General features: G+C 36.7%; 2 protein-coding genes across 9 annotated transcripts in view; one reads left to right on the forward strand and one right to left on the reverse strand.

Moving 5' to 3' along the window:
• Nucleotides 1-1,577: 1,577 nt before the first annotated feature.
• LOC128253451 (eukaryotic translation elongation factor 2) lies at nucleotides 1,578-5,890 on the reverse strand. The gene is made up of 5 exons (XM_052981846.1): nucleotides 5,747-5,890; nucleotides 4,993-5,207; nucleotides 4,402-4,929; nucleotides 2,994-3,690; nucleotides 1,578-2,923 (listed from the first exon to the last, which is right to left on the reverse strand). The coding sequence occupies exons 1-5, from the start codon at nucleotides 5,747-5,749 to the stop codon at nucleotides 1,832-1,834; spliced, it is 2,535 nt and encodes an 844-aa protein (XP_052837806.1). The 5' UTR covers nucleotides 5,750-5,890; the 3' UTR covers nucleotides 1,578-1,831.
• A 4,880-nt stretch (nucleotides 5,891-10,770) lies between these two features.
• Nucleotides 10,771-24,704, forward strand: part of LOC128253448 (protein madd-4) — a 67,597-nt gene continuing 53,663 nt past the window's right edge. For 5 of the 8 annotated variants that reach the window (XM_052981840.1, XM_052981841.1, XM_052981843.1 and 2 more), the window contains exons 1-3: nucleotides 10,771-10,996; nucleotides 11,386-11,991; nucleotides 21,943-22,031. In XM_052981840.1, the coding sequence (XP_052837800.1) occupies nucleotides 21,966-22,031 (66 nt within the window). In that variant the 5' untranslated portion in view covers nucleotides 10,771-10,996; nucleotides 11,386-11,991; nucleotides 21,943-21,965. Of the gene's footprint in view, nucleotides 11,033-11,385; nucleotides 11,992-21,942; nucleotides 22,032-24,704 lie in introns of all 8 variants that reach the window. The other 3 variants (XM_052981837.1, XM_052981839.1, XM_052981838.1) reach the window with 3 other exon arrangements.

Here is a 24,704-nt window from a genome sequence, read left to right on the forward strand (position 1 = left end):
TATGATGCATGAAATCATGCGCTGTGATTAAAGTTTTCTGATTTCTTTTGTTTTGAATTTCTTAAACTAATTGCGTTCATTTATTAAATAAATTAAAGCCTGTAGTAATGTCAACAAATTAGAAACTAAGTGGTTCATTTCACTCCACTCATAGTTGTATAACAACTTATTTCCAGATAAGTATAAGCGATTACATTCCAAGTAAAATTTAAAATCTATTCCGATTCAGTTTTGGGAATCCCCAAAATTTCGGCTTATATAATAGCCTATTTCCACAGAAAAGGTTTTGCCGTTCCAAATATTTTCCAGTTAGTCCGCCGCAAAAATTTGACGGACTAATTTATGCGATAGTATGTTTCTTCGGTGCAACCCTCGTTACACGCATTCCATCCCTGAAAACCCGTTTGAATTTTTCACAAAAAGTGAAACTCTGGTTTCCACAAAGCACATCCACCTTTCGACTTCAGCTGATCTGAATAGCTGTGGCTCATCAAAACATAAACAAATATGGTTGATTTCTTGACTTTGCTTATGTTTTGTTGAGATCGTCTGAAATAGGAAGGATGATGTGCTCTGCGGAATTCGGAGTTTCACAATTGTCAAAAATTCCATCCGTTTCCGACGGATTGCCTGCTTAGCGTGGACACGATCCAATCAAAAAAGAAAAATGTCATTCACATCGATATTGAGCGTTCATTTTTCAGTGTTGAATAACGTTTTTATTCAATGTTTCGCTGTGACTTGCCGACTGCGAACCGTTCACGCAGAATTCAAGCCGTCACCTGCGAGCCTGCTTTGTTTTGATTAATGTTGCACCGGATGAGTTTTTTTTTAAGCGTGGGGGTGTTGACAGGTGAGTATTGCACAATGCCACTGCTGCGGATTCCCTGGAGTTTCTACGAATTTAATTTAATTTTAAATATGTTTAAATTAATTTAAATAAATTAAACTTCATTTAATTGATTTAAATACTATCAAATAATTGAGCTTTGCATCATAGCTTCAATGTTTTTAAACATATGCGCAAGTAAATCATAACTTTAATGTTTTCAAGAATATTTAATTTATGCAATAGCAGCAAGGGTATTTGCTTCCATTCTAGTTAAAAACTTAAAATAATTTAAAGTTATATATATATAAACAGAAAACCGTTGCTTGCACACACGAAACGCAATTTCCGTTATTCTGCTGTCTTATTTTTCTAAACTACGGGTTTTTCTTTTAAACTTACCTGAGCAAGGTGTAGCTCGTCGAAGAGAAGATAATTGCGACCATTTAATTCTACCCACAGCAGCATCACCTTCCGGGACTACTACTTTCTGTACTTCTCCGGAGAACTGCAAGAAACTCCAAGGCAAATTTGGATTCGGCGCTGACAGCCAGCCAGAAGTAGATGAAGTCGACAATAAGCCAGAAAACTAATTTTGAATATTAAAAATTATATTTTGCACTAGGCCCACCCATTCAAGTAGTTCCCAAAGATACCGAACAACTATTATGAAAACTTCAGTATCGTCCAAAACAGTCACTTTCTACGAAATCTATTTTCGGAAGTGTTTTTTATATTAACGTAGGCATTTAATCATTTACTTGATTTATTATGTTGTGTTTTTCTGTTATACAATAATAATAATCATCAAAATTTCTTTAATGTTTTGTGTTTTTATTTGATTTAAAACACTGCCCAGCGGCCACAGGCGTGGTTTTAGGTGCCTTGCTGAATTTAGATGTACTTTTCGGTCGCTCCACTTTGTTCTATGTTCCTCCCGCTCAGCCAGCTGCACATGGATGTTGTTGTTGTGTGGGGGATTGGGTGGCGAGTGGTGGTGCTTTACAACTTGTCCAAGTACTGGGACAGATCGGGCAGACCTTCCTTGAGACCCTTGCGCTTGCGGGTGTCCTGGACGATGGAATAGGGCTTGCTGGAGGGCTCGCTCGGGTCACCGGGCAGCACCTGCCAATGATCGAAGACGCACTGGGGGAAGGCCTGTCCACCGGTGTTGGAGCGCAGATCGGCGGTGAAGCCGAACGACTCGTTGACGGGCAGATATGCCTTCACCACGAACATGGGTGTTCCCACAACCTGGTTCTCCTCGAACACGTGACCACGACGCCTGTTCAGCACTCCGTAGATGCCTCCCACAGCCACCTCGGGGCACTGGATTTCGCACAGGTAGACGGGCTCCATCAGACGCGGCTTGGCGGTGATGGCGGCGGCGTACAGGCAACGACGGGTGGTTGGAATGATCTGACCACCACCGCGATGGATGGCATCAGCGTGAAGCGTCACATCGTAGATGTTGAAACGGACACCACGCAAGTTCTCGTCGGCCAGAATACCCTCCTTGGAGGCCCACTGGAAGCCGGCGACCACAGAGTCCTTGATTTCGTTGAGGTACTGCACGGACTTGGTGCAGTCGAGGATGAAGTTGGGTCCGGTTCCGTCTGGGCCGAAGCACCAGATCTTACGGGCCTCGGTCACATCGTAGTCGTACTTCTCAGACAGATAGCGGGCACGGGCCTTGAACTCGTCCTTGGAGCTCACTTCGCCGTTGTCAATGTCCTCGGGCAAACCGTCGGGCATGGGCAAAGCCTTCATCAGCAGACGGTTGTGCTTGTTGGGCGACTTGGACAGACACATCTGGTCGGACTCCTCCGAAACTGTCTCACGGTAAGAGACCACGGGATCGGACTTCTTCAGAGGAATGCAAGCATGGTCCTCCTCCAGATCCTTCAGACAGATCTCCAAATGGAGCTCACCGGCACCGGCAATAATGTGCTCGCCAGACTCCTCAATGATGCACTGCACCATAGGATCAGACTTAGCCAGACGCTTCAGACCTTCGACCAATTTGGGCAAATCAGCGGGGTTCTTGGGCTCCACAGCCACACGCACCACGGGGGACACGGAGAACTTCATGACCTAATAACAAAAAAACAAATTAGTTAAAAAAAATAAGTAGATCTTAGTCTTAATTTTTAAGTTTGCATACCTTCATGTTGTGGGCATCCTTGAAGGTGGTAATAGTACCGGTCTTGACCAGGAACTGATCGACACCGACCAGACCGCAAATGTTGCCAGAAGGCACATCTTCAATGGCCTCGACGTAGCGACCCATCATCAGGATCGTGCGCTGGATAGCCTTCTCGTACAAATCCTCCTTCTTACCGGGGGTGTAGTTGGGGCCCATGATGCGGCACTTCTGGCCGGTGGCCACCTTGCCGGAGAACACGCGTCCAAAGGCGTAGAAGCGACCCTTGTCTGAGGTCGGCACCATCTTGGAAATGTACATCATAAGAGGACCGTCAGGGTCGCAAGACTTCACGGCGATGGCAGCCTCATCGTCATGGGGACCCTCGTACAGCATCTCCATACGGTACTTCTGGGCGACCACCGGCGACGGCAGATGGATGGCAATCATCTGAAGCAGAGCCTCACCGGCTGGCAACCAGGTACGCATCACAGTCTTCAGGAGAGCCTTGCCATCCTTGTCCTTGTCCTCGTGCTTCAGGGTCACGCCGATCTTCTCAAGCAGAGTACCGATTTCCTCCTTCTTGTAGTTCATGATAGCATCGAAAACCTTGTAGATGGGATCCAGGATGTACATGCAGAACGAGCGCTTGTTGTCGGCCTCCTTCTGCTTCTGCCACTTCTTGGTCTTGGCGTTGAAGAAGTTCTCACCCCACAGACTGTGGACGAGCGGATAAAAGACATTTACATTTACAGACATTTTACTAGACACAGAAATGGTTAACCTATCTTAACCTCTAAATCATTCTCAATAAGTATTTCTTATCGGTTTTCTGTTGAATCGCTATACATTATCATAGTGAATTTAATCATTTTCATTATCAAAGAATTTTCTTTTAATTATCATAAGGCTAACACAGCTTCTTATTATTTTTTTTGTATTTAAAAATGAATTGTATTAAATTAATTAATTAAACTAATTTTTCTTTGTTGGTGTGATGATTGGCAAATATTTTAAATCTTTCGAATTGAAGCATATGGAAAATTTCTTGAAGCCTTAATAATTTTATTAAATATTTTATAATGTAAACCCTTTTGTATTAAAGACTTTGAATTGTTAGTTTGGTTTATGTAAGTATGTATGAGAGCAACACATTTTTAGAAGTTTAACAAATATAGTGTGAGGTTGCTGCCTTAGCATGACTCGTTAGGACATTAGGAAAGCGGTCCCGAGGCAGCGTTTCAGCAGCCTCCTACAGTTTTCTCTACTTCTATTTTTGTAGCACTTGTGGCGCCCTCAGCACGAGCGACTCTAAAGAAGACTGCCCCCTGGGGAGCTGTCTTCCAAGATGCCGCCCGCTCAGCGCCACACGTATCGTGCTAGAAGCGTTGATAATGTCGAAAAATAAAATAATAAAGAGGCTTCTTACCGGTTCATTAGCTTGACAACATCGATCTTGAACTTCTCGGAGTACATCTCGGAGAACTGCTTGAGGGTGAAGGCCCAGCCGTGCAGGCCGGAGCCGAAGCCCACGGATCCCTTGGAGGGGTCCACGCGCACCTCACCCATCGGGCCGCCGTCATCGTTGTAGGTGGCGATAATGACGTTCACGTTCTCCACGATGCGCTGGAAGGTCTGGTAGAGTTCCTCGGCATCCAGCTGCAGCTCGAGCAGGGCGCGGTCCATCTTGTTCATGAACAGGATGGGCTTGATGCGCTCGGCGATGGCCTGACGCAACACGGTCTCGGTCTGCACGCACACACCGGAGACGCAGTCGACCACGACGAGGGCACCGTCGGTCACACGGAGGGCGGCAGTAACCTCAGAGGAGAAGTCAACGTGGCCGGGCGAGTCGATCAGGTTGATCAGGAAACCCTTGCACTCCTTCTCACGCTGATCGGGATGAGTGATGAACACCAGATCCTTCTCCTCCACCTCGAAGTACATGGAGATGGCACTGCAAGGGGCAAGAAATACAGATTAGCCGGGGTCAAGGGGCATGGGGCGTGTCTGTGCTTACGTCGACTTGATGGTGATGCAGCGCTCCTGCTCATCCTTGCGGGTGTCGGTGAAACGGGTCTCACCGGCCTTGGCTCCGGCAATGATGCCAGCCTTGGACACGAGCGAATCGGTCAGGGTGGACTTGCCGTGGTCAACGTGGGCAATCACGGACATGTTGCGGATGTTCCGCTTCTTGTCCATGAGGCCACGGATTTCGTCGACGGTGAAGTTGACCTGCGAAAATAGGGCATCGTTATTTACTAGAACAAGTTCCCACCATGCGTATATACATATGTAGTTATTAAAAATGGCGTCCACACACACACACACTTTCCGCAGTCGTGCCACGGACTTTGAGGTTAGATAAGAACAGAAAACCACTTGCGTCGCCTATTTAAAGAAAATCACATCACTCACTCACGCACACACACACACCCGCAACGCAGCATCGAGACGTATAATTAGATGTGGTCGTCCTTCAGCGCATTTCACAACTTTCACCCAGCAGCCCACATTCTTGCGAAATTTCAATAGCAAACTGCATACGTCATTTCTAGTCTTTGTCTTGCATTTCACCACTAGACACAGACACACGGGCGTGCACTATATACACGTGAACAAATGTATGCATGCACCCGAGACACATGTACACATATATAAATTTCCCAGGTAACAGGCAAGTCACGTCTGCATTTTTCGGCCCCTCTTTCACGAACCGCTCATTTTTAATATAAACATTTTGTTATTTTGAATTCGGATTTGTGTCACCTTACCATTATGGATGTTCGGAGATTTTCACGCGGACCAAAAAAAACACTACGCTTCGCCTCCAAAGACGTTTCGACAGGAAAGAGAGAGGAAATAGAGGTGGGGAGACTTCGATGCCAGCACCGATGTCATCGATATTTTCTAAGTATCGGTCCTATCGATGTTTGGCAGGGACTATCGATGTTTGTCCGCCCACCTCTCTCTTTCTGTTAGTTTGACGTTTCGCTAACATTTCGCTGTTAGTTCGACGCTTGGCTAACATTTTTCTGTTAGTTCGACGTTTGGCTAACATTTCACTGCAAAATACAAACCCACCATTAGCATGCAAATTCACCGCTAGAGGTGGAGAAACGTCGATGCCAGCATCGATGTCATCGATCTTATCGATGCTTGGCGGGGATCATCGATGTGTATCTTTCTCTAACGATACTTTCTTGCCACTGTTAACTTCTTGCACACATTCTGTTAAAATTCTTATCATCTGCTGAAATGCAACATTATTTAACATCATTCATGTAAGAAATGTAAAAAATTCTTCAAATACATCGAAATTGTTTTCTCAAATATCGACAGCCGTGGAAGGAACATCGATGATAACAACATTACCAACTCGTTTTTCTGATTTTATACGATGAATACAGACACCAAAAACATCGTATAGATTATCTAAATCGATGAATTTTGAAATGGAATATATTTATAAGAGAAATTTTAAAAAAATAACATAAAGTGAATGAACATAACAAAAAAGAATGTAGTATAATAGCGTCAGCACGCAGCCGTTTAAGAAATTTAGCGAAAATGCTAATGATTTATCCACTGATGTTGGCCTATGATGGCCCATGGTGACCACCCGAACCATTAATTTCTGCTAAATTCCCCCATTTCGACCAACAATGCATTTTTTTCCCCGCAGGTCAAATGGAAGTTAATACCGTCCTATTCTTTCATATTATGGAATTGCGTTTGTTCATTTAATTAAATTTGTTGCTTAAGTCCGTAGACTTGGAAATGCATCTCCATCTCCGAAAAATCCCAAAATTGCCAAGTGAAAATCATCTAAATATTTAGTATTTACAGCATACCTCTAATGGAAGAAAAATCCTCTGAAGTGGAATTTGGTCGCTGGCCGGAAAAGCCGCCTGGGTGAATAGGCTTTAAAATTCATAAAAATTAAACAAAAAAAAAAAAACGCTGGTCGAGGTCACCTACCCTGGTGTAACTTAGGAACGTCGCCTTTGTTGGAAAGGACAAATTGACAAAACTGGACAGAATGGACTGGCTTCTTCGATTAGGTAGCGGTCTAATCCTTCAGGCTAAGTTGCGTGGTTTCAGGACACGGTAGTGCCGACGTTACGGAGACATTTTGTAGTATTTCAATCAAGATCGACGTCTCCGCAGACGACACCCAGCGGACCTGTGCACTATTGGCAAACGAAAAATGTTCTTGAATTTAGATAACTGAATATAACATTTTGTAGACCAGTCCATTTGTTCAAACTGTGTCGAAAGCCTTTTCAAAGTCAAATGCACAATATGAAAGCATTGGCAACTGCTAATGCGTGGTTTACCAAGCAATTTTCCCTAAACCCAAATTGATATGTTTTTAATATACTGTTTTCAATTAGGTAATTGTTTATTTGAGTTAGTAGCATTCTTTCTAACAAAGAAAGTTTTTTTACTCTCTAGTTAGGCACATGGCTTAGATGTTTGCCTTTTGTATTTGATAGAGATTTCAAGCTAATGTCTTGGGGTTTGATATGCATAATTTGATTTTCAATAATTTTTAGGTGAATGATTATTTGTGTTGTGAGATCACCCACAAGCGATTGTATTTGAAAATTTGTTTTGATTTCTAATGTCGGAAAATAATTGCCGTCTGAAGAAAAGTATGTTATTGGTTTTGTTGTTTTGTTCAGTTTTTTGGTTTGTAGATTTCGTTTATCTTTTATGCTGTAATGTATTTTATGCGTACATGGCATATTTTTCCGTTGCCAATTGACGCACTGGGTAGTTTGTTAATTTACTAGGTTGGTATTTTCCGGTTTTTTGACTTTGCATTGGCCTGGGACGTGGTTTTCTATGCATTTAACGCAAAGGCATGGCATGTTGCAGTTTGAGCAACGTGTAAAATCTTTGGCGCTTGTGGCACAGCTTTATATCTTTTGGGCTTGTCAATTATGCTTCAATATTTATTTTGCAGTTTAGTAAATAATTAATTTTGAAAGTATTTAAATGTCTTTTTTGTCAGTACTGGTATAGTTTTTTGATGCGCATTTTACTTCTTCTTTATCAAAAATTAAGGGAGGTATCTTTCTTATAAATATATTATAAGGTTTTAGTTGTTTAGGGGTATATGAACATAAATTCATTTGATTTGTGGAAAGGTTCGATTAAGTTTTTCAAGCGAGTATAATTTAATACGAGTGACATTTTTATTTATTATTTAACACACCTTTTTATTTGGTATACTTTTCATTATATATAAAAACAACAGGTAGGTTTTAAAGAGTAATGCCTGGTCAGGGAGTCAAACCTGCATAGTTTGTTTTCTTCTGGGTAGCGGTCTTCTTGGTTGCTTAGGTTTTTTTTTCTTTGATGATGACGATGTGGCTGATGAACGTGGAAACTTGTCACCTTTGGGTTTTCTGGCGATTTTGATGTTCACTTGTTTTTGCATTTTCAAACTCCATGTCATCGTTGACTTTGGAGACTGCTTCCGGATGCTTTCTTTTACTGGAAAGGACCAATTGCTAAATGAGGGACAAGCTGTAGTACTGTTTTTTAACCGTGCTAAGGAAATTCCGACAAACGAGATTAGTTTTCTGAAGGAAAAACTATCTGTAAGGGTGAAGTCTTCCAGACCAGACTCAATTATGAGGCAGTACATGGAGTGCCACAGTGTTTCTGAAGATTGTGATCCTTTGTTATTCTATAAGGTAAGTTCCATTTATAGTTTTAATAATAATTGACCATTAAATATTATGTTTTTCATGGCAGCATTTAAGTCTACAGCAAAGCATATTTAAGTGTGCCAGCTACGTCGTGCGAATCTGAGTGGACTTTTAGCAAGTCTGGCCAAATTATAAGCGATCGCAGGAGCTGCCTGAAGCTGGCTACAGTCAACAAACTTGTTTTTCTAAAGAAAAACAATATTTTGATGATCCCAAATGAAGGTCAAGAATAAAAAAAAAACTTCGAAGAATAATCGATGGTTTTTACAAAAGTACTCACAAAGATCGGATTTTCTCCAGCTCTACTTCAAACCGCTACGAAGAGACAAACAGCTCTTGGCTCCCCAAATGAAATGTCGTGAAGTAAACAAAATTTAATACCGTATCAATAATAAGTGCTTTTTCAAAAAATATAAGTTTAATATTTTAAAATTTCGTCAAAAATATCGATATATTGACTATTTTTAATATTTTTGGTATATACAAATTCGACCTTATCCAAACTGGACATCATAATGTCCTGTTCGTCTGCTACAACTTTTCTATCTGAGCCTCCTCGAGTTTTTAAAAGACTCTATTTCTAGCATGATCAGTGATTTTCGTCATCATTCGGGGGGCCAGAAAGGGTTAATATCGTTATTTAATAAAAAAAAAAAATGAATTTCAATGCCTATAACTAGACCGGTGAAAACAAAAATATAAAATATTATGTTAATTAAATATTAGTGTCTAGTTTATATGTAGGTTATGGTGAAACATGACTGGGGATAGAAAGGTTCCGCCCTCATGCCCTTGTGATACCTTATGATCTATAAAATTAATGTTTAAACAAGAAAGGAAGCAAACTTCGGCAAGCCGAAGTTCATATACCCTTGCAGCTATTGCAAGAATTAAATGTTTTTGAAAACATTAAAATTATGATTTATTATTTCTATAGGAGCTATATGATATAGTCCGATTTTGATGAAGTTTATACCGTAATTCTAAAATATTTAACCATTAATATATGTCGAAGAACTAAAAAACATTAAAAAGCAGCAAAGTTATAATTTTTTTTATTTATTTTTTCGATTGTTCTTATGGTAGCTATATGCTATAGTCGTCCGATCCGGCTCGTTCCGACTTATATACTACCTGCAACAGAATGACAACTTTTGGGAAAGTTTCATGCAGATAGCTTTAAAACTGAGAGACTAGTTTGCGTAGAAACGGACGGACAGACGGACATGGCTAGATCGACCCTCCTAGTGATGCTGATCAAGAATATATATACTTTATAGGGTCGGAGATGTCTCGTTCACTGCTTTGCAAACTTCTGACTGAAATTACAATACCCTCTGCAAGGGTATAAAACAGTTTTACACCCATTTTTATTTTATTTTTGTTTTACCTGTTTACAGCTTTTATTTGGCCGCGTGATACATTTTTTGATTAGGTATAGTCCAAAAAAATGTTGCTTCTATTATGTTTCGTTGCTCTTTCGTTTTAAACGAACCTAAAAATTCATTGAATTTTGTTCCTAAACTTTAATGTAGAAAAGAGTAATTATGCTACATTAAAATTGGTTCCCAATACAAATTACGCTTCATCGATGTTAGTATGCTATCGGTAAGTTTATATAAAAATCTGGTAAATCGGCATAAAATTGTTGAGCAACATTGCAGGGGAAAATAACGGGTACATTTCACCTCACCTGCAACGTGTTCTTAGATGCAACATGTTTGCCATTTTTTTCCACTCAAACCTCACCCTGCAATGTGTTCTTAGATACAACATGTTTGCTATCTATTTTCACTCGAACCTCACCCTGCAACGTGTTCTTAGATGCAACATGTTTGCCATCTATTTTCACTCAAACCTGTTTGAGAGCTAACCACAACAACATCCGTTCTCTCAAAATTCAGAAATGTTAGAGAAACGATGGTTTCGTTACTCGTCTCTCTCTCTTCGCTCTCTCAGCGTTCGTAACTGTGTTTCCTTACAGAAATGTTAAGAAACGATGATTTAACAGAAATGTATGGTTAGTTTTTCGTTTCGTTTTTCCTCCAATTGGAATTCAAATTTTCACCGTTTTCTCGTTCGGACGTGCCCGGATCGAGCGGATTCACGCGTGCGATTGTGCTAACGGTAAAGAAAATTGGGAAAATTGTGAAGTTTCCTTGGTGCGTGTCTGTGTGTGCTGGCTGCTTTCGTGTTGTTGTGGTGCGAATGCAACAAATAATAACAAGGATATTAAAAATAGCAAATAACAATGCTCAAATAACTTAGTTAAAAACGGAGTGAAAGCACGTAAAATTACAAGTAATTTTTCAACTTAATTAAATAGTAAACAACAAAGTAAATCTAAGAGGAAAGTCAATAAAAAAAAGTGCTCTTGCGGAACAAATTAAAAATATATTTAAACCGATTCATTAGATCAGTTCAAAACGCTTATACAGTTAATTTGAAATGATTGTTGATTTTCCTTTTTTAAAACAGAATATGGTATTGCTTTGTAAAGTTTTAACGAGATAAATTAAATAAAGTCGGAATTTTGTTGTACACTATAAATTTCTTATCCATGGTTTGCTTTGAAATAAAAGTTATTTGCAGTACTGAAAGAAGGAAACAAGAACTAAACTTTATAAATTGAAATATAAATAATTGCCTTAGCTGACGAAATTAATTAATTCTTTTTCATTTATCAAAAGAATCGGAAAACGCAATAATTGGTGGCTAAAAAGGAACTGCCATTAAAAAACCCCAAAACTTCTAACGACTTTCCTTTTGATACCCAAATCCCAGCCAGAGAAAATAAAACAAGTAAATATATGAAAATACAACACAGAGAAAGTGGGGCCATAAGCCCACGATTTCGGCAAAGGATAACTTTTGCCGCGTCTCGCGATTCTTATTAGAAAATCCTTTTCGCGCTCAGCTTCCTGACCAACAGAAAAAGTTCTACATTTTGCACGTCTCAAAGGTTTTTGTGTTTTCTTCAGCTGCTGGGCTACAAACAAAGTAAAAGTTACAGAGAAAGTATTGTGCAACGTGTGGCAAGTGCGACAAGCTAAACAAAAAAAAAAAAAAAACGAGTGCAACGCAAGTTTAATTCGATTTTAGTGTGTAACAATCAGTGAGAAAAAACCTTAGGAGCATCCAGAGGATAAGTCTTACGTGCAGGTGCCTTTTGCGTGAGCGTTTTGTGTGGAAAGAGCAGGAACATTTCTAAAGTGGATTAGCAGACACCACTCTTCCACACTGTTTTTGGATTTTTTATTGGATGAGCGTGTCAAATCCTTCAACTCCTGCTTGCCGTAAGTGCTACGATTTTACAAGTATATATAAAAGCCCCTGAATTCACTTTTCACTTCGTTACCATACTTTAATGTTAGAACGAAGCGGTTTTTTTTGCGTTGAAGGCAAGTGAACAGTGTTATTAATAAATTTTTTATTAAAAATATTTCCTTGAAACGTTTGCGGAAACTTTTAAGAAAGTATGTGCGGGAAACTGTTAACTTAAACTTATATAAATGCTTAAATATTATATTTCCTTTAATAATTTGATCTTTTTTTAGCAAAGTATGTATTTCGAATAGAATTCGGATCTTTTCACAAAAAAATGAGCGTTTTCAGACGGACTCCAAAATCTGAAATCGGAACCTAAGAAATTACTTTAAAGTGTTCCGAAATTGACTTAATTAATATAAATTAAATCAAACAAACCATTAGCTATATTAATCTTTCACAACATACGTGCATAACATGTGTAAGCACTAGGTGACTCTAGATGTATGGCTCTGGGTTACTTAAAACGTCTTACGTAGCATTTTTACAAGAAATCCATTGGAAAAAGTGGAAAATAATAAACATATTCTTTATGCGTTTACCACCGGAAAACGCATCATTTCCATGACAAAATCTTTTACGCACCGAAATTTATTCTGAAGAGAAAGCAATCAGCTTTGCCCCAATAAAGTTGTCATAAATATAACGTATGCTTAGGTCCCAATTTAAATCGTCGTAAAGTGCACGCATACACGACGAGCTTAATAAGCATGCTAATCTGAAGCCCACACGTACAGCACACATATGCTCAAATGCTCAAATGCCTAGAGTTCTTTCATAAGCTTCAAATGCCTAAAAACGTTCCAGACACACTCACACAACGGGAATTGCGCCGGAGATGTCGACGTACTTTTTAAGTAAATTATAAAGCATTCAAAAGCGGTTTCTGTTGAATGAGTGCTGAAAAAAGTATGAAATGAAATAAATGAAGCGACAAAAGTATGCAAAAGTCAACGACAGTTGAAAGAGTCGGCTAGACCGACTGAAAGGGTAGAAATTGTGCAGTGTGGGTTATGGGGAAACCTAAGGTACGAAAGGAAATTCAGACAATGTGTAGAATGTCAGGAGTGTGTCGGCAGCACGGATAGATGGTTGTTTTGCCACTTAAGCAACTGTCTTTTCGTTGTCCAAGCCTCCTTTTTCTAATTTTTTTACAACTTCTGGGGGTTCGTCATGCAGTATTTGCAAGCTTAAAGTTCACATATTATTTGATGAGTGCTGCCTAGTTGAGCTGGTCAAAAAATATTAAGGTTCAAGGCAGAACAATCTAGGAAAAAATGTACAAAAAAAAATTCTGAAAATTAAGAATAAAAAAAAATAATTTAAAAAAAAAATTTGAAGTTCAACCACAAAGTCTTAAAATAAAACATATTGGGCGAAGAAGAGAAAATAGGTCTATTAATCAATAAACGAGGAACTTTAAAGTCAGGAATTTGAGACGGTGAGAAACCTCAGATTACATTTAAACACGTCACTAAAAACCATTAACACAATTTATTAAAATGCTTCTAGAGTATACATTAAAATAAATGAAATACATAATTTAAAAATTGTATATAAAACTAAAGAACCTATATTTTTAACAATTGACAATTTAATTTTCATTCCACAACCTCAAAAAAACTTCATGTTTAATTTATTACACATAAAAATCCGTTTCCTGCGCTTGGCTCCACGCACAACGCCCCTGCCCAGTTCAATTATCGCCTAACAAAATATTTCCGCCATCTTCCCAATTTGAACTTCGTATTTTGCTACTTAATGTATAAAGCTTTAAATGCGCCTCAGCACAGTTGCTGCTTAAGATTAATATTATTAAGTAAATTGAAGCGTGAGGGCAGGGAAAATAATAATAATGCAACTGCTTAATGGCAATGGCAGTCCCTAACTTTAAACTCCCGGCAAGGCACTAAATTAGGAACCTGCATCCAAGCTCCCTTTGCTTCCGTCAAATTCCCGCGAAGCTAAACACTTGAAATCTGCCACGAAATCAAAGTGTAGTCTTGTAAACCGCCAGACATGCGAATCTTTCTCGAGAGCCACATGGCTCCTCCAAAAACGTCTACGATGAAGTTTTGCGCAACTTGTTTGGGTAGACAAGTTGCAGCGGATTGCTGGGAAATGTCTCGGCACCTGGCCACGGTTACCTTTAATCCCTGACACATATTCAGGGAAATTAAAAAAAAAAAAGTGGTGAAATCTTCAGCAAACGAAACTTTATTCCGTTCTTGCTAGCCTTATTTCTCGCTTCTCCGCTTTTGACTCTGCGATCTAGAAATAAATCTTTAAGTGGCTTTAACAAGTTTTCAAGTTTTGTGTGTGCAACGCTCTTGCTCGTCTCCTGCCTTGATTTATGGATGGCAAATAATTTATTTTATTGGAAATTCTTTGCTTTTCCTTAAAATGGTTTTGCTGTACTTGCGGTTAGACCAATTTTATGTGTCCATAATATGGACTCCATATGTTTCTCTTTCGTTTCTACTGTCTTTGCTGACTTTGTATAAATACAATAGCTAAAATTTTACCCATATACTGTTTTAGACTTAAATAAGGTTTTGAGGTTACGCGTCACCAAATTGAGCTAACGATTACTTGTTCTATTCACAACTGTAACGCAGTAACAATAAAATTATGCTTGTAGCACTCAGGATGCTTGCCAATTAAATAAATCAGAAATTTTGATTCGGTATTACATCTACGTCCGTTTAAAGCTTTTTGAAGTTTTTTATAATGTTAAATTAATTAAAATTAAAAATGTTTTGCTAAACAAAGGTTTTATTGGTAATTTAGTTATTATGGGCGTAGCAAGGAATGACTATTTCAAAATAAGTTCTAAATAATTTTTGGATTCAATTTTAAATTTAAAGGCTCTTCTCTTTTTTTTTTGTAATGTGAGTTTGAGTCAATTATTTCTTTTGCGACCTTTTAATGAATCAAAGGACGGGTATTTATTTTGTTTGTTCGATATTTAGTAAAGAAAGTCAACACTAAAAATTTTCGGAAAAATACATTTGACTAGGTATAACCGACTGTTTTTTTGGTTATATTTCGAGATTCCAAAACTAACAGAGTAAATCGTGACTTCCATGTAAGAGATATGAAAAACTGTTGTTTTACGCCTTAAGGTTATATATATATATATATATTTCCCACCAAGTATTAATTTGTATCTGTGTATCAACGGGATACCTTTGCACAGTGAATTATAATTTGTTCACAAGTTTGTAACGTACTGATTAGCATAACTAAACGAGTCTATGTGGCCATTTTCGTATGTCTTTCTGTTTTTATTCAGTTTGCAAGCTTATTAAAATAAGAGATACCAGATTCAGAAAATAACTCTCAAATTAATTTTAAACCGTTATTCTACTAGATTCCTCCGAATATAACCCAATATACATAGACATATCACAAAGCTGCAAAAATTAAATTATGCAATTTCGTGTTTCTTGCTGTTTTTGTCCAATATTGTTTTATTCCATTTTCGGACAAATGCTGAGTTTTTTTTTATTAATTGGATGACATATGCTAGAGCTGTCACTGTCATTTCGACATAACTGTCGGCACTATTTGAAACTTATTGCTCGCTCGCCTGTCAGCGCAACATTCCCAAGTCAAAAAGGGAAAACGGTTCGAAAAAAGCGGATAAGTTCCAGAGGAACCTAATATTTTCAGCATTTTTCGATTTTAAATTCGATTCGTCAAGTTTTGTTTTTCCAAATTTTAATTCTTTTCAATTGATTTACTCTATTTTTGTTTGGACTTTGTAAAAAACCTACACTAGAAAAATAAGTAGTAAATGAGTTTTCCAACTTTAATTAAAATATGATTAGCTTTGATTTCCAGTATTTGCGGTTTTATTTTTTTAAATCCATTTATATATTTTAAAATGACAATAGTTCATTGTAATATTGAAAGCTATTTAATTTAATATACCCCTGTCTTTAGTGTCAAAAATATATTTCGTATTAAAAATATTGGGTTGGTCACTTTTAAGTATTTACTATTTTATTTGTTTAAAATCGTATTATTTATTTTAAAACGTTTTGTTTCAAGCTTTTAAATAGTTGGTAAAAATATAACTTAATAAATAACAATTTCCTCTTATATATATAATATTAACTACATTAATTCTTAGTTATACTCATTGATTTTTTTTTAATTAAAATTTAAATCCTTTAAATAAATAAAACAAAGTAATATCAATGACAAATAATAGGCATTGATAATACTTTTTTTTTATTATTCCGTTGTTTTTTATGAGCATAGGTACATCTACCTGTGCGTGGACTTCAATAAAGCGTTTCGCACACAGTTGTCTTCGCAATTTTCTGCTCTGGTCCGTAAATATCGACATATGTTGTATGGTTATAAGTTGTATGGTTAGTGCTAATGATAAGCAAATATCATTTACATAGCCTATTGCAATTGCCCAGTTATGAAAAAAATAGATGGTTACCCAAAGGCGTGACGATGGAATAGGAGAAATTACGGGGGAAGTTTAATTGGTTATATTGGAAGCAATTTTGTTGTACATTTTATAGCATTTGTCTCGATAATAATTTTTTATTTAAATTCGGTTTATAGGTTTGACCTTATTTTTATTACCTTAAAAGCTCAAATCAATAGTAATGTATGACCCTAGCCGACCGAAAACTTATTGTTTAACCCGCAGCTTACATATTTTTACTCCCCTTCCATTATCGTGTTATGTGTTAGATTGGAACAAAGATGGTAAAATTATTTAGGCGGGAAACTCTTTGTGGCGTGGGCTAGCTGTAACCGCTTCAGTAACGAGCTGATTTGCCTGGGAGCTTATCGTAGGAATTTATCCGGATTCGCTCCGTGTTGATGCTGTAACTGACTGACGAATTGATGGCATGTCGATGGTCTATTGAAATGTCAAAATTAACAAGCCTTGATGGTCGTTTAATGAGCCGCCGTTGTCATAGACTCGGCATCGATTTCGACGGTTTTGCGTCATCAAATGAAACCGCTCTGTGAAAACTAGTTTGGCTGTGTGGGTGGCCGTAATGACTTACAAGTTTGAACGACGGGTTTCTCTATGATGGATTTGATGAGCTGTGAAGAAATATGATTCGACGCCGAATTTTGAGTGTAAAAGGCCTACATGCTATTTGGAATAATTGTGAACTTATATTGTATCTTGAGAAATATCTTAGTTTTTCCGCCTTTTAAATTAACAAACAAAAACACGTGGCGATCGCGCCTTCAACTTACAAAATTTTTGATATTAAATTTTGGGACGAAAAATTATCAAGCATTTAACTGTATAAATACACATTTTAAACTTTTTTATTCGTCGCGCTCCAACAAAGCTTTTTATCTACGCAGGCCTGTTTTTTTTTCAGCATGCCGAATAACTAAAATTTTAAAACGTGTATTTGAATGCTTATTAATTTTTAGTCACAACATTGAAAATCAGAAATTTTGTACCAAGAAGAAGTTTTTGTTTTAACTACTGATACAGTAAAAACAAAAGCACCCGCATTTTAGAAAAGTAATACAAAATAAAAATACAATATTGTTTATTATTGGGCTTATTAAAAAAAACGATAAAACTTCTTCATTTGGAATAATAAGCGAAAATGCAAGTAATTCCAACGCTTTCGGCTTTTTAACCAAAATTATAAGAAAACTTAAAAAAAAGAATGGAAAATAAATTTAGCTTCCGTAGCTTAATAGATTTTTTTATTATTTTGGCTGCGAAAATATTAAATGGAACCATTTCGCTACGTGTTATGGAAAATGAGCGGTCGATGGCGTTGGTCCTATAATTATAGTGACAAGTCCTCTGATTTTTTTAAATGCGCGCGAGACAACATTAACGAAATTCAACTTATATACCTTGGCGCCAATGAAATCGAAACATTATCAATACAGCAGGAAAAATGGAAAAATGTTGCCCAGATTTCAGGAACACGAAAAATACACTACACATCTTGTAATAACAAATTTAAAATTTATGTAGGCCTTACAGAACTCTAAATAAAACAATTAACGTAATACTATTAATGATCAACAAAGTACAAAAACGGACTTATTTATTAGCAGACTTTTGTGTTTTTATCATGTTTTGTAAATTGCTGTTCCATTTGTATCGCGTCTGAAAGTCATGTATTTTTTTTAATATCAAGAAGTTACTGGATATGTTTAGCTAAGTTTTTTACCATTGGAGAGATGATTAGGCGCTGTTCTAAAATAAAAATATCTACTTTTTCACACTGATTGTGAATGTTAAAGTTCTCAGGATGTCGCATTCGAAACCCTGGAATTGCCCATATATTATTTTGTTATTCACTGCGATAAATTTAATATATAGTCATTTAGACAACATGTCTAGTTATGGGCGGTTTTTTCTTAGATGCCGAAAGTTTCTTTCTTCGCTACTCTTTCACAGTTTTCTGGAGTCCTCAGGTCCTCCGTTTTTGTAAGTGCATGGTGGAAGGGAGTTTTCCTGTCTGTCCATACAGGCCGCCTAGAGTCTATCGGGTCGCTCTCGATAGTCAGGCCATTGAAATTCACTGGATATATTTATGTAAATTAATTTGTAAGATAATTTTCTGAAACTGTTGCCAAACCGTATTTTTTGTTCAACTGACGCGAGACCCGAAATCTTCAATGAGCCTTTTTTTCTCGCCTCCACTGTGATTTGTATTGTACTCTAACACCTATGCATACATTGGTGAGAAACTCTCCTTTGGTTTCGGGAATAAAGGCATTTTAATTAATTATAATTCAAATCTCATCACAGAACGAATTAAAACCCCTTTTCCAACTACACTTTAACAGCGCCGTATTGCTCTACCTTTCCCACAAAGGCAAATTCAATCTTTGCGCAAAAATTAATTTCACTTTATTTTTTTGGTCGGAAATGGTGATTCCCCCGTTCTGTAAATACCTGCCGGTGAATTGGAAGCCAAAATCCCCTTTCCCTTCCATTACCCGGCTTTTGCTTTGCTTTCTGTCTGCTAATTAAAAGTTCAATGCGCAACATTTCTAACAAAGAACAACAATGACAACGTTTATTGACAATGACAACGTCACAGAAAGTCAAAAAGGTAAGGGGTTAGGGGAAACCCAGGAAGTAAATGGCGGAAAAAGGGGCATAGCCAATTATTTTTTTTTAGAGTTCTCTTATTTTTGCTTTGGTCTGACGCGGTGCCTTGATTGTTTTCTGGGGCACACTGTTAAAAAAATGGAATAGCAAAATTAAATATCTGACAGGTGAATTTAAATTCAAAGGATTTCAAGGATTTTTTTTCTTTTCTATTTTTTTGAGCACTTTAAAGTGTACAACGCGATTTTAGCTAAACAAAATCGGTGTTAATTTGTTATTAAAAAGAACAAAAAATATATAAAAAAAGGTTTTTGTGATTCTTTGTCTTTGCTGATTTATGAAAAGACGTAATGTTTAAATTTTCAAAAGGATCGTTTCAGTAGATTTTGAGTTCTGATGTTCACGAAATTCAAAAAAGACGTTTTCGGGAAAATAGATTTTAAATTTTCATTAACAATCTGGTGGTACGTTTGTAAAGTGGTGGCGTTTGCAAAGCTGTTACCCCGTTAGTTTTACCCGGATTGACTTGAAATTTGTACAGAATATTCTCAACAGTTTAAAACTCAACTCGCCCTTAATTATGTTGAAAAATAAAAATAAATAAAAAAAGATAAGAGTTCCTATTTGATTTAAATACATTTTATTTAATCTTAATATGGTTTAAATTAAAGTTAAGTGTTCATATATTAAAATTAATTCCGAAAATAGTCAAATGAAAAATTGAATAATTTCATATTTAAAATAACTAAAATCGCAATGGTTGAAAACCAAAGCGGAAATTATTAAATTGCAGATTCTAAATATGGCTAGTTTTATTTAAAATGTGGCCACGACCACTATAACGCCCACAAATCGCAAGTCTGTAGTGTCTTTCTAATATTTTCATTAGATGGCGCCATACTTATTTTGAAATTGGTTAGCTGAGTAATAGGTATCTAATAGCCGGGACACAATATAATAAATTTCCTTGTGGTTCTACAATTAATAAGCTGGATAACGGGTATCAATAGTCATTGGACTAAAGCGTTCCTTTTTGTTTTCGCTGTGCACACAGAGTTGAATACTAAGCTGATCGAATTTCTTGTGAAATCATTGAAATTGATAAAAATGTCAGGAACAAAATGTATTTTAGCTGTATTTCTTACTTGTTTATAAAAAATCGACAAAAACTATAAAATCATGCTTTTTTCGTAATGGGGTACTTTGCTTTAGAATTACTTTCGGGTATCCTCTGGAAATGAAGTGATTCCTTTAAATAAAAATAATACCAAAATCCCCCGACGATTTCGTCGGTTTTGCTTTAGTTTTTGAGAATCGGGGTTTTAAGTATGAACTTAATTTGCAGGGGAGGCAGTTTTGAATGTTTTATGCAGCCCACTGAAACCCAAAAGTATGCTGCATCTTCACATACCTACGTATCTTGAATTTTTATACAATTTTTTTTTTTTTTTTTTTGGAGTTAAAACCAGTGTGAATTATGTTTCACATTTTAATTCAAGTAGAATTTTAACAAATAAATCTCAAAATAACTTCAACCCACATCCACTCCCCAATGACGATCTAATTACATTACGCTCCAACCCTTAAAACGTGTCTCCGTCCTAAAAATGAAAGTGCCAGGAACCGCATATAAAAACCACATAAAATTTTCTGCACCAGTTTTTACGCAACAACGCCCACGTGCCTCGAAGGCCCCAGGGGCAAAGTTTAGTGCCTGCTCCCTGCTGGAAATTATTAAATTTATGACCTTCGCTTGTGAATTTGATGTAATGTTTCTTATTTAATCCACTACCTGCCGAAAATTCTGAGCTGTTGACAACTGTCACAACGAATAAATTTAAATTTTCCTAATGAAGGAAATGCAATTACCAGAAAATTGCCACAATTATCATCGGCTGCATATTCGACTCATTTCTGCAGCTCGCCAGTGACTTTTTTTGCGCTTCGGCTTCGGCTATCCGGTTAATGTATTTTTTCAAATTGGTTGTGGTCCCAAACGCGTATTTAAATTGATTTTAAATGATTCGAACATTTCTAAAAGTCTCCAGTTGCTGTTTCTGGCGTAGGAAAAATAATTTTTGGAGAAAACTACAAATACTCAGCATGTCGCTATATTAGATTTTAGAAAATATAATTACCATTGGGCTAAATTTCGTAGGTATAAGAACTTATTTTTACGTTCTTGTATTTTGTCCGAAGAAGTGTTTACTTACGAAATTTAAAATAGAGTTATCTTAAAATACATCAGCGTAGCTATGGTAAAATATAACTTAATTACTAACAGTTTGAGCCTGTTAACATTTCGTGTTTATTTGATTTTTATTTAAGTATGCAGAATATTATGAAGAACAATATAAGGGACCATAAATTTAAATTTAGTTGGCTAAACCCAGCGACTTGAATAATGTCGTTTGTACATAATTTGAATGACAAATGTTCCAATGCCATAAACGAATTTGTTATCTTCGTTTGGGTGCCGAGGCAGTCAGCTCAGCTATCTCCGAAGCCTTTTCCTCTTCCTGACTTTTCTTTTAACTTCCATCTCATTTCTCCAAACACCCGGTCATATATCTTTGGAGTTCTTCCTCGACATCCTTGGCTGATATCAGCTGGCATTTTGCTTCATTAGTGGTTTGGAGTTGCTGTTTTATAAAATGTTTTATAATATTTTCGTTTAATTTGAATGGTGTTTTGGAATTTCCACTTCATTTTTGGAGGTGCTTTTTTTGTTGTAGTAACTAAATCGACTGTTAAATTGCTATGAATCTTAAAACTCACCTTATTAACAGTATAAACGTATCGCTAATTGAATGCTTTTCTCATTTATTTCTCCTTGCAGCATGAAATCATGATTACGAGAAAATGCAGATAAAAATGTTGACGATTATTCACTGGCAGTCTCAACAAATTTGGGCAGCATTTTTTGTGGTAAGCAAAACGAGTTAAACACAAGGACCGCAAATAATAGTATGAGTTCAAAAAAATGTAAGCCCTACAATCTTTTAGGAAGAGTGAAAAAATACGACTTATGCATTAAATATTTTAATAAAATGTAAAAATAAAATTAAGTAATTAATTGTAAATTTATATAATTTATATAAAAATAATATTTTTTTCTTTTAATTTTGTTTGTAATAATAAGAGTTGTTACGGTCCCTGGTTTATTGTTAAATAAGAGTGTAATATTATGGTGGCTTGTAACCTTCTTCGTTTATCAAGAAATAACTCAAATTCCATTTAAAATTCTCACTTGTAAATTTGTACACAGGACCTAAGACAAGTACCATAATAAATTTTCTTAAATTTAAAAAAAAATCAAATTAATCATAATTTTTTGGAAGCGTTGAATTTAAAACCCTTTTCCCGTTTCAACGAAGCGAAAGTCAATCGAATAAAGTATGATTTCTTGCTCTTGACAACAACATGTGCCGCTGTGTGATTGCGGATACTTGGAAACTTTGGAAGCGGTGGATACAAAAAACCTCAAAAGCAACCCATTTGTATTTCAGGTCAATAGTCAAGAGCAGAGTCCGTGGCTTTTTCGCCGTAAAGGTTTACGTTGTGGTAGTTTGTGTGGGGATGGCTGGAATGTCTTAATGTTAATAGAGGCGTGTCGGTAACTTGTTACTGTGTGCACATTACCATAATGTGTTTTATCTGACTAGTTTTCTACACCCACCCACAAACGGTAGAAAATCACTTAAGATGTTTAGACGTTACCCGCCCCAATAATCCGAGTGTTCAAGCAGCACATTCGGTTTTTTTTTATCCTTGCTGCTTTTCCTCCTCTTGGACCTTTTGTTGTTTGGCCAGTTTCTTCTGGTCCTAGCATTTTGTTTCGGCATTCGTAAAATTGCGAAATCAATCAATTTGATTACGTACACGTAATATTTATAAATATTTCATGTTAAGCTTTTGTTCGTATTTTGGCATTCTCCGTTTCTTCTCCTCCTGGTTTATATGCTTGACTGTGTGCCTGCCGGCTGAGAGGTGTATATATTCGAAATTGTTTCCATGCGGGCTGTAGCTTGCGGCTCTGAGAGTTCAAGTGGGGCTTGATATGCAAACAATGCTATGTCAACTTTGGCATTTGATAGCGGACCTACATGAGGAATGAAAAATTTTGCTCCTGTTAGTTATCAGTCGAAATCAATTAAATTGTGACAATCATTAACAGTATATACATTTTCGATTTTTTACATATTGGTCAAAGTTGATAATTATAATTTACGATATAAGCTCGGAATGTATTTATTGATTTATAGTTAAATTATAATACCCTTTGCAGAGGTATTAAAAAAGTAAAAGAGAAGTTAAAAAGGTTTAAATGGGAGCTATATAATATAGTCTTCCGATTTTAATAAAATTTAAATAGTAATTCTGAATGTAATAAACCATTAAACCATATATCTTGAAGAAATTTAAAAAAAAAAACAAGGAAGGAAGCTAACTTCGACAAGCCGAAGTTTTAATAACCCTGCAGACTATGCCGAAATTGCTAAAATTGAAAAAGTAGCGAAAATTGGAAGTAGGACTGGGAAATTTGATGTCAATAGCTTATACACTGCGCGAAATATCATGAAAAACATCAAATTTAGACCGATTTCCCCCTTTTATTCCTATGGGCGCTATGCGATGGAAAGATGCATGTCAATAGCTTTTACTCTGCGCGAAATATCTTCAATTCTTGCAAGTCATATCCGATTGTTTCTACGGAAGCTATAGGATATAGACGTTCGATCGGGGACGCTTTTCAAACTAAATCTTCGTTCACATGTTTTAGGACGACTGTGAAAGGTTCAGATCGCTTGCTTTTAAACTGAGCTCGCAAACGGTAATGAAACAGACGATAGCCGGACAGACTATATCCACTCCCCCCTATTCTCTATCAGGAGAATATACTTTATGGGTTATGTGTTACAGACTTCTGACCTAAATTATAATAATCTCTGCAAGGGTATAGTTAAAGTTATATATTGTTTTTTCATATTATCTCATACTTTATGTTTTATTTTTCTGTGAAAGTGTGTTTGAGATCCACTGCTCGTGTACGTGAGCCTGCTGGGCCGCAATAATTGGTGGCCAAAGGCCCAGCATCCGTGTTTTCGTGTTGTTATGTCACGTGATTAGCCTCACCTGCTTCAGGTGAAGCGCGAAAAGGGATGGGACGGCGTGGCACTAAGAACAGGTACCGGAATGGTGTGTATAAAATTATGCGGAGAATGTGCATATCTAAGTGGGAACGCGATAATAGCTGTTAAAGTTGTGTAAGTCAAAATGTTTGAGGGTTTTCAGTTTGATTTACTTAATTATTTAATTGATAGCTAAGCCATATCAGAGTCAAGTGTCACCTTGATTTTTTTAAAGTTTTATACATTATTTTAACAATCAACACTTTTACTGGTCCCTATGCAGATTACAAATAAAAACTACAAAACGTATAATAGTATATGTGCCATACATTAATTCTAACGATAAAGTTATTATTATTATTATTATTATTATTATTAATTAGTATCATGTTTTATAATTTAATTTGTCATATTAATCTCGGTAGAAGATCATGTGAGTGGTATCTCTTTATTAGTATTTTGTTGGGTC

The sequence above is a fragment of the Drosophila gunungcola genome (assembly GCF_025200985.1).
Source record: "Drosophila gunungcola strain Sukarami chromosome 2L unlocalized genomic scaffold, Dgunungcola_SK_2 000008F, whole genome shotgun sequence".
Taxonomy (NCBI): Eukaryota; Metazoa; Arthropoda; class Insecta; order Diptera; family Drosophilidae; genus Drosophila; species Drosophila gunungcola.